This window comes from Penicillium griseofulvum, assembly GCF_001561935.1.
Source record: "Penicillium griseofulvum strain PG3 chromosome Unknown contig_92, whole genome shotgun sequence".
Lineage (NCBI taxonomy): Eukaryota > Fungi > Ascomycota > Eurotiomycetes > Eurotiales > Aspergillaceae > Penicillium > Penicillium griseofulvum.
In genome coordinates, this window is record NW_024467453.1 from 45,686 (window position 1) to 61,524 (window position 15,839).

At 47.5% G+C, this 15,839-nt stretch overlaps 4 protein-coding genes across 4 annotated transcripts; 3 read left to right on the forward strand and 1 right to left on the reverse strand.

Moving 5' to 3' along the window:
- Window positions 1–5: 5 nt before the first annotated feature.
- Window positions 6–2,901, forward strand: mmm1 (ERMES complex subunit MMM1; the record flags this gene model as incomplete). Its single annotated transcript, XM_040794554.1, has 5 exons — window positions 6–113; window positions 173–881; window positions 1,169–1,324; window positions 1,377–1,407; window positions 1,461–2,901. 5 exons carry the CDS (start codon window positions 6–8, stop codon window positions 2,899–2,901), a joined length of 2,445 nt encoding a protein of 814 aa, XP_040648885.1.
- Window positions 2,902–3,109: 208 nt separating this feature from the next.
- Window positions 3,110–3,793, reverse strand: PGRI_068410 (acireductone dioxygenase (Ni2+-requiring); the record flags this gene model as incomplete). The annotated part of the gene is made up of 3 exons (XM_040794555.1): window positions 3,110–3,241; window positions 3,297–3,668; window positions 3,764–3,793. The coding sequence occupies 3 exons, from the start codon at window positions 3,791–3,793 to the stop codon at window positions 3,110–3,112; spliced, it is 534 nt and encodes a 177-aa protein (XP_040648886.1).
- A 321-nt stretch (window positions 3,794–4,114) lies between these two features.
- PGRI_068420 (tRNA modification protein MTO1) lies at window positions 4,115–6,170 on the forward strand (the record flags this gene model as incomplete). Its single annotated transcript, XM_040794556.1, has 2 exons — window positions 4,115–4,158; window positions 4,211–6,170. The coding sequence occupies 2 exons, from the start codon at window positions 4,115–4,117 to the stop codon at window positions 6,168–6,170; spliced, it is 2,004 nt and encodes a 667-aa protein (XP_040648887.1).
- Window positions 6,171–13,726: 7,556 nt separating this feature from the next.
- Window positions 13,727–15,142, forward strand: PGRI_068430 (camp independent regulatory protein; the record flags this gene model as incomplete). The annotated part of the gene is made up of 1 exon (XM_040794557.1): window positions 13,727–15,142. The coding sequence occupies one exon, from the start codon at window positions 13,727–13,729 to the stop codon at window positions 15,140–15,142; it is 1,416 nt and encodes a 471-aa protein (XP_040648888.1).
- Between the last annotated feature and the right edge of the window lie 697 nt (window positions 15,143–15,839).

Below are 15,839 nucleotides of genomic sequence, written 5' to 3' on the forward strand. Positions count from 1 at the left end.
AAAAAATGGAAGAATCCCTCGTCCTCTCCAAATTCGACAACCTTGTCCAATCTGGCCTTGTTCTGTACGATGACAAGCAACAAATAATTGAGCACATTGATGGTGACCTCAAAGTACTCATCACTTCCCTAACTATAATCCAAATCAAGTATCTGCTAACTCGGTTACCAAGTTCCAATTTGTTCTCACTTCTGCTCTCGCCAAGAAGCCCACTCTAGCCACTGCCCAACCCCAGCCCGAGGCTGATACCCATAGACTCGAAAAGCGAGAAGGCAGCGATATCAGCACCACCGGGTTCGAACTTGGCACGCTAGGGAGCCACTTTGTGATCGTGAACAAGTTTTGCTTTGCGCGGCCCCACCTCATGCTTCTCACGTGTGATGGATACAAACGACAATACGAGGCGCTCGACGAGGCAAATCTAGACGGCATGTGGCGTATCTTGGTCTCCATGGAGAGAGATTACGTTGCATTTTATAACTGCGGTCAGAATGGGGGTTGTAGCCGGCTGCATAAGCATATGCAGTTGATGCCCTTGCCAGCAAACAGTTTCGCGGCGTTTCTGGAATCTCCCGAGGAGTCTGAAACTAAGGTTCCATTTGAGTGGTTTTATCAACGCTTTGAGGGTGATGTTGACCCCGCTGTGTTGATCAGAACTTACAAAGATCTGCTCGAGAAGACTACGAAAGTGGGCGGACACCATACGGCGAATGTACCCGGAGCAGCCTGTCCCCATAATATGATTCTTACCAAGAGATGGATGATCGTGCTGCCAAGAAGACGAGGCGGGATTAATAAGGAGGCTGGGGTGAATTCATTGGGCATGCTGGGGGTTATCGCGGTAGCTACGACCAAGGAGATCGACAATTGGATCAGGCTGGGTTTGACACAGTCCCTGGCAGAGGTGGGGGTGCCCAAGGGGATATGACTTCCAATCCCTTTGCGCATACGGAGTAGTACCGCGGAGGTTGCGCCAGAATGAGTGATATGTCAGTAGATATATAGATCAGTCACATTGACGATAATGTCACATTGGCCAAAAGGCCATTGATATATCGCGCTCAGGCCGGTACACTTACTTTATACAACATAGCCCGGGGTACATAATGTACTCAGTGAGCAAATCAGGGCACTCAGGATGATCAGTGGATAAGTTTAAATTCTTTAGAGGCAGGCGGTCACAGGTGGCATATTAGCGATAAGAGATATGCGGTTCGGCCAAGCCAGATCCGATCCGAAAGTTCCAAGGTTGGAACTTCGTCGTCTGGGGATGGCACCGTGAATAGATATTGTCAACAGCTGCTGACAATGGCGCTCCAACAACGTGAGTAGCGATACCTCCAAGGTTTGGAATTGGTGTGCTGATAATAATGTAGATGAGCCCGCGCCATTCGCGCCTCAATCCTCGTATGCCCTTTGCCCGTGGAGTGGACTGTAGGAGCTTGCTAACACCTTCTTAGCTTATCCTTTACCCAAGGGTTTCTTCTCGGCCAGCTCTCAGTGGTACTCCTGATTGGCGCTTTTATCAAGTTTTTCATTTTCGGTGAAGCGCCTCCCCCTCCGTCCCGGGGCATGTCAAACCGCACAACACACCGCCGCTACAGCTCGGTGTATAACCCCCCTCAAGATAGCCAGAAATCTTTACGAGAAAAACCGTCCACGTCAAACGTTCTTCGTCCCGTACCTTCTACCTCCACGAACACCCGCTCAATCCTCCGCAAAACCTACTACAGTGCCATTCCTACCAACCCTACTAGCAAACATGGTCGACACCGCATGCATCACTCGTCGCATCAGCCCGAGTCGCTGGACTGGTTCAATGTGCTTATTGCACAGACAATTGCCCAATACAGGGAGACGGCCTATTCCCTCAAGGACTCGCCCACTTCATCAATTCTCAGTTCCCTAACGGCAGCTATGAACAACCCGGAGAAGAAACCATCGTTCATAGACAAGATAAATGTCACCGATATCTCACTAGGTGAAGAGTTTCCCATTTTCAGCAACTGCCGCATCATCGCCGTTGACGACCCTATGTCGGACGGTGGACGGCTACAGGCGCTACTGGATGTCGACCTCAGCGACGACAACCTTTCTATCGCCGTCGAGACGTCTATGGTTCTAAACTACCCCAAACCACGCTCTGCCATCCTGCCAGTAGCGCTATCTGTCTCGGTCGTGAGATTTTCCGGAACACTGTGCATATCCTTGATCCCAGCATCGACCGAACCACCAGAACCACTCCAAACGCCTGCTGGGTCACCGGCGCCTCCCACATCAGACCCAAGGTACAACACAGTGAATCGACCCTCTAGCCCCGGAGAGCAAAATACCTCGCAAGACCAGCTCCCACCAAAAAGCAGCCCGAAAAGCAACGTTGCATTCTCCTTCCTCCCGGATTACCGCCTAGACCTCTCTGTGCGCTCTCTCATCGGATCTCGCAGCCGACTGCAGGATGTACCGAAGATAGCCCAGCTTGTCGAAGCGCGAGTCCACGCATGGTTTGAGGAGCGCGTCGTCGAGCCTCGAGTCCAAGTCGTCGGGCTTCCAGATCTGTGGCCGCGCATGGGCAGAACAGGTGTCCGACCCGGCGAGGAATCGGATGCCGGGTCCACGGTACCACCGCGCAGTGCCGGTTCTACCGAGGCATCAGGACCGCCTGTGTTCTCCGACGATCATGGTCGGGAGCAGGAGGGTCTACGTTTCCGTGGGGGACTGGATGCACGGCCAGGGCTTCGCGCTGGCGCTCGCACGAGTAGTTTCAACGTTGATATGGGTGGCTTGCGCAGCTCGAGCATGACAAGGCAAGAGAGTGCCGGTGCTACGAGCGAGCATTTTGATATGCCTGGCGCGATGCCAGCGGGGACGCCGGTGGGGACGCCTGGCATTCCAGACAATTGATATAAGTAAAAAGTGTCTTTTGACCACCTCTACCCACTTATGTATGGGTTCAATTGATTTACTGTGGGTGTGGTCCTCATGTACATTTTAAGCACCATGCAACAGAAGTGGTATAAGATAATCCCGAGAAATTCCAATTTTCAATCGTTCAGTAGTATATATGTAAAAGGTTCCGTCATAACGCATCTCAAGATCAAAGTGGCCCATCCTAAACAGCCGCAGTAGGACTGAGAACATTCTCCAGATAGGTCTTCCGGTGCGGGTTGGCATCAACCTCGGCACCACGGTTCAGCGGTGTCCACTTAGGCTCGTCTTGGAAAAGACGCATCGCCTTAACGTACTGCAGAAAAGGTCAGTCACATAATCCACAACTGCAAAATCCGAAAAAAACATACGTTCTGCTCATTGGTAGTGAACCGATGATAAATTCCTGCAGGAAGAATAATCATATCCCCCTTAACAAGACAGATACGAATCCACTCGTCCTCCTGCCCACGAACATCGAAGTATCCCTCGCCATCGAGAATATACCGAATCTCCTCGTCCTCATGCAAATGCTCAGAGAAGAAAGACTTAACCTTCTCCTCGTACACAGCACCCATCGTTGCAGGTGACACACAGATCTCATCACGGTTACGGTATCCGCGCTCCGCCGCGATGGAGTCCACTGCTCCAATAGTCGGGCAGTGCTTGTACAGCACACCTAGCGAGGCGAGCTTATCTTCTGACACGGCACGGCCGGAGTCATGTGGCTCACGCTGGTCGCCCTGTAAACAAATGACATCAGCATTTGTTTTAGTCTAGGTGGGCTGTACCTGAAAATGCTTGGAAAGTTGGGTACGGCCAATTGGTGTGTATTTACCTCAATATTGTCGTACCAGTATGCCTTCATTTTTGAGTATTGTCTCACTTGTTGAGTCGGTGGATTTAAAGACGTAGAGAGGGGTTCGTCGTAGGAAAAAGATGATCAGCGTTGTACAACTTAAACATCAGCAGCCCCGCAATTGGTCGATGGCGCAAACTAGTGACCGCCCTCGGGGTTAGCGGTTATAAGCGTAATCACGTGATGAAATACAATTTTCCTTATCGATTTGATCTGATCTTCGCGCTTGTACCTGTTCTTTTTTAGTAAATATTTGCATTACACTCCGCTATGGCTTTTCGAGCACGGTCGGTGGCTCTGATGCATCGGGGCCACGGGCTCCGCTCATTTATGGGCCGGAGTCGTGGTTTCGCGACGGTTACAGATAATACACGGTTCATGATTAACCCCTGTTGCCATGAGTATTGCTAATTAACCCGTTTATAGACCATACGACGTTATTGTTATTGGAGGAGGCCATGCTGGATCTGAGGCATGCGCGGCTGCTGCTCGTTCTGGCGCACGCACTGCGTTGGTCACGCCCTCGCTAGAAAATATCGGTGTTTGTTCGTGCAACCCTAGTTTCGGCGGCATTGGAAAGGGAACTATGATTCGCGAGGTGGATGCGATGGATGGCGTTGCGGGCCGAATCATCGATAAGGCTGGTGTCATGTTTCGAGTCTTGAACCGCTCTAAAGGGCCGGCAGTTTGGGGACCGCGTGCGCAGATCGATCGCGATCTCTACAAGCGGTATATGTCCGAGGAGCTGGCTGGAACGGAAAATCTGAGCATTGTGGAGGGCAAGGTGGCTGACATCGTGCTCTCCACGGAAGGTATCGAGAGCACCCCTGGTGCACAAGGCAAGATTGTTGGTGTGCGGCTAGAATCCGGGGAGGTCATTCCTACTGGTCGTGTGGTTATCACTACGGGGACATTCCTGGGTGGTGAGATCCATATTGGAATGGATGTATTCCCTTCGGGGCGCATGGGCGAGGCCCCTACATACGGTCTCAGCAAGTCCCTCCGTGAAGCTGGCTTCCAACTGGGACGCTTGAAGACAGGTACACCACCGCGATTGGACAAGAAGACTATTGATTTTAGCGCCCTCGAAGTGCAAAAGGGCGACTCGCCGCCTCACCCTTTCTCCTATCTCAACAAAACTGTCGCGGTAGGGGATGAAGGCCAGCTTACCTGCTGGATGACCCACACAAATGAAGCTGCCCATGAAATCATCCGCGCCAATCTCGACAAATCCATCCATATCCGTGAGACTGTGCGTGGGCCACGATACTGTCCATCCCTGGAGTCAAAGATCATTCGATTCAAGGACAAGACTCAGCACCAGATCTGGCTCGAGCCAGAAGGCTTCGCACCAAACGATGTCATCTACCCAAATGGCATCTCAATGACCGTACCCGCAGACGCGCAATACGCCATGTTGCGAGTAATCCGTGGTCTAGAGAACGTAACCATGCTCCAGCCCGGATACGGCGTTGAATACGACTACATCGACCCACGCAACCTACGACCTACACTAGAGACAAAACTGATCAACGGTCTCTACCTCGCCGGCCAAATCAACGGCACAACAGGCTATGAAGAGGCAGCTGGACAAGGCATCATCGCTGGCATGAACGCTGGCCTTGAGTCGCAGAACCGGTCACCTCTCACCCTGACCCGGTCAGACGGCTTCATCGGAATCATGATCGACGACCTCATTACCAAGGGCGTCTCGGAGCCCTACCGCATGTTCACGACGCGAAGCGAGTACCGCATCTCCACCCGCTCCGACAATGCTGACCTACGTTTGACTCGCATGGCACGCGATGCCGGCGTCGTCTCTGACAAGCGTTGGAGCCACTTCTCCGACACCGAAGCGCAGATCCTAGAGCTGCAGACTCTGCTTAACAACACAAAGCTCTCGTCATCTGCGTGGTCTCGCAAGGGCTTCAAGGTGCGCTCTGATACCTCAATCCGCTCAGCGCTCGATATCTTGTGTCTAGACGGCGCCGATATCAACACCCTTATTCCTACCATTGAGTCTCCTACGGGCACGGCATATACCCCATCTTCGTTCGCGCCGGAAATCCTCACCCGCGTTGCCATTGAAGGCCGCTATGCGCCGTATCTGAGGCGGCAGGAGAAGATGGCTGAGCGGTTCCAGCAGGATGAGAATTTGCTACTGCCGGCAGATTTGGATTACAGTATGGTCCACGGCATCAGCAATGAGGAACGACAGGTCCTTGAGCGTGTGCGGCCTGTCAGTGTTGGCATGGCGAAGCGCATTGAGGGTGTAACACCTGTTGGTGCTTTACGGTTGCTGATGCATGTGCGGAAGGGCACTGGGTTTTCTAAGGAGGTTGATGAAGACCCTGCTGTTGCTGACCTCCTCCGTTCATCACCTTGATTCTTGAGTATATGGGTATGGGACTCTCTTTTTTTCATGGATTGGCATAGCGGGAGCGACTCGGCGCTGGATGTGCTTTGACTGTACAATATCACATGTATATTATTCTTCAATGTGCATATTTGCATTGTATATTTACATATATCAAGCTAGGCATATGGCATATATTGACAATTCTCCAAGTACTCTTATGATTTTCTCCAAGCCACATTAAAAGTATGAAAGTAGAGTTTGTCCAGATAGGGAAAACGGTCTCGAAAGAGTCAAACCCTAAGCACAATCCAAGTACCCAAAAACAAGCAATCCCAACCCCATAATCCCCAAAAAGCACGCGTGAAAAAGCAAATAAAAGGATAATCGAACCCTCGGGCCCCAGGCCCAAGCAGACTCCAAGTTTGAAAATCAGCAAGGGGCATTCGCGACAGGGATGTACAGAAACCGGGGGAGCACCTATGACCAAATTGGGACAGGCTAGAACAGGAAACTGTGATCATTCTCTATATACATTGATTTTTTTCGAAAATGACCTCGGTGATTTAGAAAAATCACCAGCGCACAAACCCTCCCATCTGGTGATCTTGATCGCAGCGCGTATCCGCGATAACCTTCCTCGTTTAGATGTGACGAACAAAGCCTACCTATTCGGGCCTCGTACATATTAACCTCTGCAAGCCCATCCAATCCACACCAGGAAGCTTGTGCACTGATATTATTGATGTAATGAAAAGGAAAAGGTGGCGTGCATAAGCCGTTGACACCGATCTGATCTCACTCTGTTTTCCAAAACGGTTGCGTGAATCGCTTGCTGTGCGATTTCAATTGGTGTTCCGCTCATCCGGTGCTGTGATGTATGTGAAATCACAAATCACATCTCCGGTGACCCCGCGGAAGAACGGGGGGCGCTATGGTGGTTAGCTGAGAGGGTAAATGGTGGATCGCCGAGAGCGTTCGATCTATCGAATTGATGCATCTTGGCTTGCTGCTTTGTAAGCGCTGTGCATCATTCTCTTTTTTCTTTTCTTTTTCAGAGTACGTATTGAGGGGTCGGTGTCTCTCGGGTAGGCGGCTGGATGGGGGTTGCAAGGGGGAATGCGTCCTTGCTTCTTAGCGCGCTTCTTTGTGTAAGTGATCAAAGCCATGCAGATTTGGATTTGGGCTGCTATAATCGTTACTAGTCAGTGCTTACTGCAGTACATGTTGGATTCCTGTATGTTGTATGGAGTAATCTGCATAAGGTAAAAGCTATAGAGTACTCCGTACATAATGCACAGTAGCACGATCATCTGAGATAACTTGGCAGCTGAGAAAGTCTTCTCCTGCATGGTGAAGAATGCAGATGGTGGGTCAACCGAAGATGTCAATATTTTGCCTTCTAGAATGCTGGGGACTGTCTTGCGAACTGTAACTTGGGACTGTGGTCGTCGCAAAGCTCCGTATATGTGCATAATATCCGCGTTCTTGGCCTCCACATAACGGTCAATTTATAAAATATTAGTAACAACATAGTGCTCGGCGCTAGGGTGACGGTGTATGCCGCAGTGCGGTGGGTGGTATACCGAAGCCCTAAATCGGATTACCTGGTGCATACTCCGTACGGAATACAACATGCGACGTAGTTCGCATCCCTTTTTTGAATCAATATCGGGAGTCAACGTCGGGGAACATAGCTATATAGTGGAGCCCGAAGTCATGATCTACGACGGCGACCTCCTACGTTGTACATTCTTTGTTCTATCCTGCGTTAGACGGATAGCCACGAATGCCTTCCTGGCTAGATTCAATCGAAAAGAAGACATGAACTGTCGGCGCCCGCCATTTATCATTAGACTCAATAGTGTCTTTGCAGATCTTGAAATTCTCATATTTGTGATTTTACCCGACTGATCTCATAGACCCCGATGCTTTACGCCACGATGTTGAGGATGTCCACAATGCCGATGCATAGCGATATATGGCGATATATGGCGATGTCTCAGGTTCCGGTACTTATTGAGGGACATTCTATATAGTAATATGCAGGACTTCTCTCCAAAGCTTCATATGAATAGAGTAATGTGATGTCATAAGCTTAGTGACGCTGATACCGTCCATATGGCCATCTATCTGGTTTTGTTGGCGGTTTGCCTTGCAATGGAGTAGTCTAGTTAAAGCCCCTAGCGAAATATAACACAGACATTCCTTTATTTAAGGACATCGCACGACCCTATATGGAGTAGTATAGTGATCTCTAACTTTGATAGTGGGTCGTTTCGGTAGTTTGATATACCTTGATCAGATCGTGAAGTATGATCCCCATAACTACTCCGTATACTCCATATAATTAGGATCAGGGTTCTATGTTCTCCTCCATGATCTGTTCCCTAATCCTTAAATTTCTTAAACCTTAACCTAAAGGTTAGGGTACCTCGGCATTCTATTGCCATCAGTTGCCGGTTGTGGAGTCTTGCTCTTCCCAAAGGGGAAATAAGAAGAGGAGAATGGAGGGAGATACTTTTCTTTTTGAACTGGCCTCTTGGGGCTATCATGATAATCTATGTCATGATATACAGTTTGACGTTTGTAGGGAATAGAGTGAGATCGTTCTATATACGGAGTAGTCTGTATAGTGGTTGGAATTAAGGATCGAAATATATCCATACACATATAACCAGGATGGATGTCTCATTTATCTTGTTTCATATATCCGGAAGAGCCGAAATAACAGAAACAAATCAAGGAGTTCTAATTGTGAAACGACATCTAATGGTCGCATTGTGTTAACCGAATATCAGAGCTAGTGAGTCATAACATCCACGGGAAGCTCTAGCCGTGAAGGGCCGTTCAGTACTCATATTATATAATACGACATACAATTTAGGTCTACAATTCTAGAATGTACTGTAGTTTTCAAAAACAAGTAAAGAAGTCACACAAAATCAGATACGAGCCGTAGTGCTGGGACAGTGATCCCTGCCGTCCTTCTGACCACATGGGCGTTAGTGTGTGACACGCTAACATTAACTACTGGAAATTACCTTGGCTTCGTTTCCACCCGATCGGCTGGTTTGACACGAGGGTCACGAGTTCTGATATTCCTTGGTATACGAGGTGGAGGCAATGCTTGGTACGGAGTAGAGAATCCAAATGATATCTTATTCCATGTCTCTCATTATTCGCCTCTTTCCTCCTGATATGGAAATAAGAACTAGACCATTGTTCAAGCCCGATCGGAGTCCACCGATCTCCCCCCGAAATGGAATAAATAGACGATCACGATCATGATCCTCTTTGAGAGCAAAAGCGTTTCCACTTGTTATATGTACACGTCATCTGACATTACTTTCAACCTACTATAACATACAATATACTTACTACTTAAGCGTTATTGCCCTGACATGATTGTCGGCCACATTACTCTTGTACTACAGATACACAGGTTCAAATCCAACCAATGAAGCGCTGAGTTCCAATCTTATAATGTTTGTTGGAGGTGGGAATTTTAACAATAAAGGTAAAACTTAAACAACCAATAGATAATCGAGAATCAGAATCAGGGGCAAAAAACGCCGGAGTTATTCCGTTGAACCTAGGCCCTAAAAACAGTCTTCGGGGTTGTAGACGGATTAGGGAGGTAGTACCATTGCCCTTGTTCATTCCCCCATGATCTCTGTGCGAGGCTGTATATAGGGACTTGTGCTTGTGGCACGGTGAATAGTGGTACTGGGAATTTGGTGCATGTGTGGATGCACATGCAATGCACATCTCTGCATTGTATGTTTTATTGTATAGTATCTACGGAGTATACGGGAGTACAGTTATAGTATTATTGTTTCAGATAGATGTCTATGTTGTATATCAAGCTTATACGGAGTTAATATAATAAAGATATAAATTAGTTTCGCCGAGCCGCCGAAGATGAAGCTACAATCCTCCGAGACCACAAAGCCGATGGACCAAACCGGATCTTCGTTTGACGCCAAGTTCCTTAATGATGATCGCCCCTTAGTGTTATACCCATGAAAGTTGCGGGATTTCTTAGTTTGATCCAAAGGAAGCATAGTACGAACGCCACCGGGACTAGTGTGAGTTATTTCTGCTTGGGCTTTTTTCTTCTTCAAGGTGCGTGCATTTGCCTTACTTGTGCATCCTGTGCATCCTGTGTGCTCTCCAAGATGATCTTCGTATCGGCACCGAACCCTAATTAGGTCTGGAGCCGAAAATTAAAATCATTATTCTTCAGGAAAACTTTACTTGACACCTTTGAATTCACCCGTTCAAGCGTCTAACAGTTTTAAAACCCCACCCTTTTTTTTTTTTAATCATCGAGGTAATTGTGGACCGTGGATATGGGTTTCGCCGAACAAATAATAACTAAGAGATCGACGGGAAAAGTACATCCTGGATCTTCTAAATAGTAAACTTCGATCGTCTAATCTAAGCCACATGTAAAGGTATCTCGGAGGTTATGATATGATTTGCTGAGGATATTTGTGGGGTAATTAGATTGGAAAGCCCGTATTCCCTTTGGGTACCTTTGTTAGCCTAACCGCCAACGCTAACTATCTTTGCTCTTCAACTCGTAATCGGAGTCAATTCGTGAACTCCCCGCGCTTAGATCCTTGGCTTGTGATGGGCTGTGCAGAATATCTCAGTCTAGATCGATTTTATTTATTTTTTATTTTTTTCGAATTTATTCGGTGTGCTCCTTCCCGATTCTTTTCTGCCTAGTGGTTCTCGGACTTCGGCGGTTATACTATTCCTGATATATCATTTTCATTTACGTACTGACTTACGTTATTTTCTTTTTTTTTAAAAAAGTATATAGTTGAAAAAAATATATATCGTTCTCGCGTTTACTTTATATAACTAAAATTGTAAATATACGTCTGTCATTCGCGCCAATTAAGTTCTAACAAGCGTGCGTCAACCACTCCTCTGGGACTATGACTTTAAATAACGGAGCACTGTCCTCCGATTATTATATAACGTCCTACCCAATACTATTCATTCTATAACATTGTTGTACATACTGACTATCTATAAAATAAATTATTATTATCTTGAAAATTTGCTCAATATCCCTCTACCTAAAACCGCAAAACTGCCGATCCCTCAATCCTTAGCTCCATGGTTTGACCGGGGTGCATAGCCAGGCCACATGTCAATGGCTTGGCTGAGACTGACTTGGGCCCAGGCTGAGAGTTACATAGTGCAGCCTGGATCTACTGAGGATCTCCCGCGAAAGTTTTTGACCATCCAATCGAACCCCAGTCATGGTGTCTCGGTCTTACGATAGCTGGTTAGTTGGTTAGTTAGTTGATTAGTTAGTGAGGTACGGGACCCTCTTCCCCTCTTAAGTTTTTTTTCGAGAACTTAGCCCTGGGAAATAAAAGTAAAGCGAAGTTACCGAAAACTCTTTCTACGCCCGGAAGCCTAACCTTCTTTTTTGTTTTGTTTCTTATTTGAGACGCGTGTCCCCCTCCGGTTCTACACATCCGTTCATGCTGATTGGGATTTTGTTTTTGAGGGTTGTTCTTTTTGGGTACGCTATACCTTGTAGTATACATTATTGTACTTTGTATGTAGATTGTATACTGAATCGATGGGTCAAGGCGGAGATCTACTGGAACGCGCTCAGTCCTCCACTTTGTTCTCTTTGGAGGGGAATTCCCACAGACCGTCAAAATGGGAGACCAGTCATGAAGCAGCAAATCCACCAATTTGAGGTATAACAGTCACCGATACCCGGACCCGGAGAAAAGAATGAAAAAAATGAATGGAAAAAAAAGAAAAAAAAAAAAATGAAATGAAATGAAATGAAATGAAATGAATATAATAATCATCACAGTGTGATGGAACTTGACCCGCGTCTGACTGGCTGCTCCAGACCGTGGAGGATCTTATCCTTGATTGCCGTTGGATAATGATGACTCCATCCGGAGTTCGAGGTGGAGGTCATTTTTTCAATAGCTCGGTATGGCCGAGAGATTACTCCGTCGTCCCGTACTCCGTACTCAGAGATGATATGACGCCCTTCGGAGGATTGGTATCCTCCAGGTTCCTAAGGTTAAACCCACTGTCTCAGACAAAAGTCGATCCTTTCTCTTATGGGGCGTCAGATGGGAAAAGTGGGGAGGTATAGTCGGGAGAGCCAATCAAATGTGTTCATACTGTAACTACTGGGGGCATTGGTCACAGCCCCGGGAGTGTACTTTACTTGGCTAGACCACATGCTTATGATCTTTGTTCTCTCTTTTTTCCAAATAGGGCAGGTGAGTGCTGAGTCAGAATCTGCAACTGAGGTAGACTTCTGGTAGATTTCCTGTTGTTCTGTAGTGAGAATCTACTTGGGTCGACCTTCGATTTTGGTATAAGATGTCACGGAGACCCTCCGATCCCAATCCACGGCTCCACCGGGATCACCCATGGCTCGGGGGGGTGATTATATCTTGACCTGCTCTATTCTTCGTTTCTTCTACTTAGTATACTCTATTATATTAGAATTATATTAAATGATATATATATGTTATTGTCTACTAAAATCATATCTGCTTGATCATATAGTATACTCGAAGAAGTTCTATAAAGTGAAACTGTACCTGCTTCTCGCGGAGGGTTTGGTGAAATCATGACTTTGATGTTTCATTCTCCGTATTTCTCCGCTCCCCGAATTCCACCGTCTTTCCTCTTTTTTTTTCCTTTTTCTTTTCTTTTTTCTATTTCTTCATTTTCTGGATCGACTATACCAAATTCAGAAAATGGCAAATAAATCAATTAAAATAATTAAAATAAATGAAATATAAAAGAGAAATAAAATAAATAAGCCCAAAACATAATATCGCATGTCATATCTGTCATCGATACTCCAGGCCTCAGCATTGTGTCCCAGTGGTTCCAACCCTCCGAGTTTTTTTTTTTAACATTAACGTTTAATTCATTAGACTCCCGGGGTGACCATACCATACTTCTCTGCAGGTGTATAAAACTTGATTATAAGATAAAATAGAGAAAAAAAAATATAATATCATAGAAAAATATAGAAAATCGAGAAAATAAGAAATAAAGAATAAAGTAAATAACATAATCAATAATCTAAAATAATTAATGATCATCTTGTGGAGATATCACCACTCAGACCTCTATCCCCCCTTCTTTTTTAAGTACTTTTCCCCTCTCTCTTCACTTAACTAGCCAGGGTCCCCATTTAGGTACATAGTTATTCCCTTCCCTTCCCTTCTCTCAGTGGATCCCCAAAAAAAAAGAAAGCTTGGGAATTGCCGCAACTCAAACCGTGGAACGGGTTTCTAGTAGATCCCCATCTTTTATCGGTGCAACCTTGACTTTTGACTGACTTGAACTTGGAAGGCCCGTGCTTGCTGGCCGATCCCTGGGAATTCTCCAACTGAGGGGTCCCAACTCAAAACCTCCCTCCTCCTTCTCCATACCCTGGTCGATCTCTTAGCTTAATTCTCTTTTTTTTTTTTTTTAAACCTTTGGTCCCATTTGATCGGGGAATATATCACTTCGCAAAAGCCCGGGGGGTTGCTGGGATTGTATCTCTTTCACAAATCTACATCATGGTGAACGGGACCACCGCCGTGTTGGAACCCACATTCACCGGGTATGTCGCAACTACACAAGATGCTCTGATACTCTTTGAAGCATGTTTGACCGGTGTCTTGCATCATGTTCCGCGACGCCCTCATGACCGTGAACGAAGTCATCTCGTGCGCAGTGGAAGTGTCTTCATCTATGAAGAGAATGCCTCGGGCATCAAACGCTGGACTGATGGAGTCACCTGGAGTCCAAGTCGCATTCTGGGGAACTTCCTCGTTTACCGTGAGCTAGACAAGCCATTTCCTCCTGGGGAGAAGAAGCGCGCCATGAAGAAAGCCACTCGACGACCAGTGCCAGCCGGCCGGCCAGGCGAACCTTATCCACGACATGATAGCAGCCAGGGCTATTCTCCGACATCTCCCGGCTCTGGCCCCTTCGCAGACCGTTCATCCCATCAATCGGAGCTCGAACGGGCGTTGGTTGGGTCTCTAGTCGATTCGTACGGCTTCAAGGACTCGGGGTTAGTCAAGAAGACGATGAGCGTGACGGTTTTGGGCGTGACCCACCATTTGGTTTCATACTACAGTGTGGAGGACGTGATGCGCGGCATCCTCAACCCACCCTCCATGGTGGACTCGCTACGCTTTATTCGACCCCGCACCGAACTCACCCAGAAACAAAGCTTCCGCTCCCCGATTGATGAGCTAGAGGCAAATGCAGTGGAAAACCAGACAGAGCCCGGTCTATACGCATATCGCCCACAGATGATGCCTCCACCCACTTACGCCATGCCAAACCCTTCAAACGACTTCTACATGCACCCTGGCCCATATGCCGCCACCCATCCCCCGCAGCAAGGCACTATTCAGGGATACCCGATGGGCGCGCCGATGGCAGCCCAACCCGCGCCAAACCCGTACCTGCCAAACCCAGGGCAATCTGCCATCCCCCCAAAGCAGGATGACTACCACTCATTCCGCGCAGGCCCCTATGGCGGAAGCATGGACTCAATGAGCGCGCACAGCATGGCCTCCATCCCAAGTGGCCTCAACGCAGGACTCTCCAGTTCTCTCAGCGAGCGCAATAGATCCACTTCGGAACACAGCCCTTCCGCATATCGCAACTCTTCGATCTCTTCGCGCAGTCAAGCAACAGATGCTACCTCACCCATGGATCCATCCACCCCGGCCACCTACTCCCGCGGCAGCTTCAGCATGTCCAGTCAGCTAGATAGCCAACACCAATCACTCGATCGCAACATGCCTGGCCTCGATCCTAGCGTGCCTCGTCGCGAATCAAACCCAATCCATCCGTCCTACTACAGTACGGATCGCTCCCAGTACTATGTGACTGCGCCTTATCCTGCCACGCAACCTATGCCAACATGGACGACTGCAGCGGCCACGCAACCACAAATGGCGCAACCACAAATCTAATCTCTTGATACCTTTCTTTGTGTTTTGTGTTGCTTATGGCCATGGAGCGTGGGAGTCAGGCTGGAATTCTATTTCTTTTCTTTGTTTCTCAAGTTGCTTTTTGCTTTATTTGCCTGGAGATAGACCCCTTTCTGTTCTGTTATTTTCTGGGAGGAAAACGCCGTTTCATTGCTACACTATGTACCTGACAGCGGCCGTGCTCGTCTCTTGTCTATATGGTTATGGTCTCTTTGCTTTATGGTCTGTTACGGAGGCTCTTTGTTTACGGGCTGAACTGCTTTGCTTTGACCCTATTTTTTTCTTTTCGGTCGGCTCTCTGATATGTTTCTGTTCGGGGAATCCGGGTGGTGGCGTTCTTTTATTCTTCACGATGTCATGCAACAATAACCCGACAACCCCAAAAACGGTTCTATTCTTTTTATTACTTCTTTTACCTTTGGACACTGACTCCTACTTTTTACTCCTTTGCTCTCCAACACAATATCCCTATTCGCGGCCAAGGCTGCTCCCTGTATGTTTGTCTTCACTGCGATCACGAACAGTGTCCAACGGTCTCTTTTCCAAGGTCTGGGCGGGTTCTTGTTCTCTATTCTCTATACCCTGTTCTATTTTTCCGCAGGGACAGGGTTTAGTGATTCCCTTCCCATTCCATGGTCAAAGATTGCTTCAATACCTCCCTTGTTTCCTTTCTTGAGGG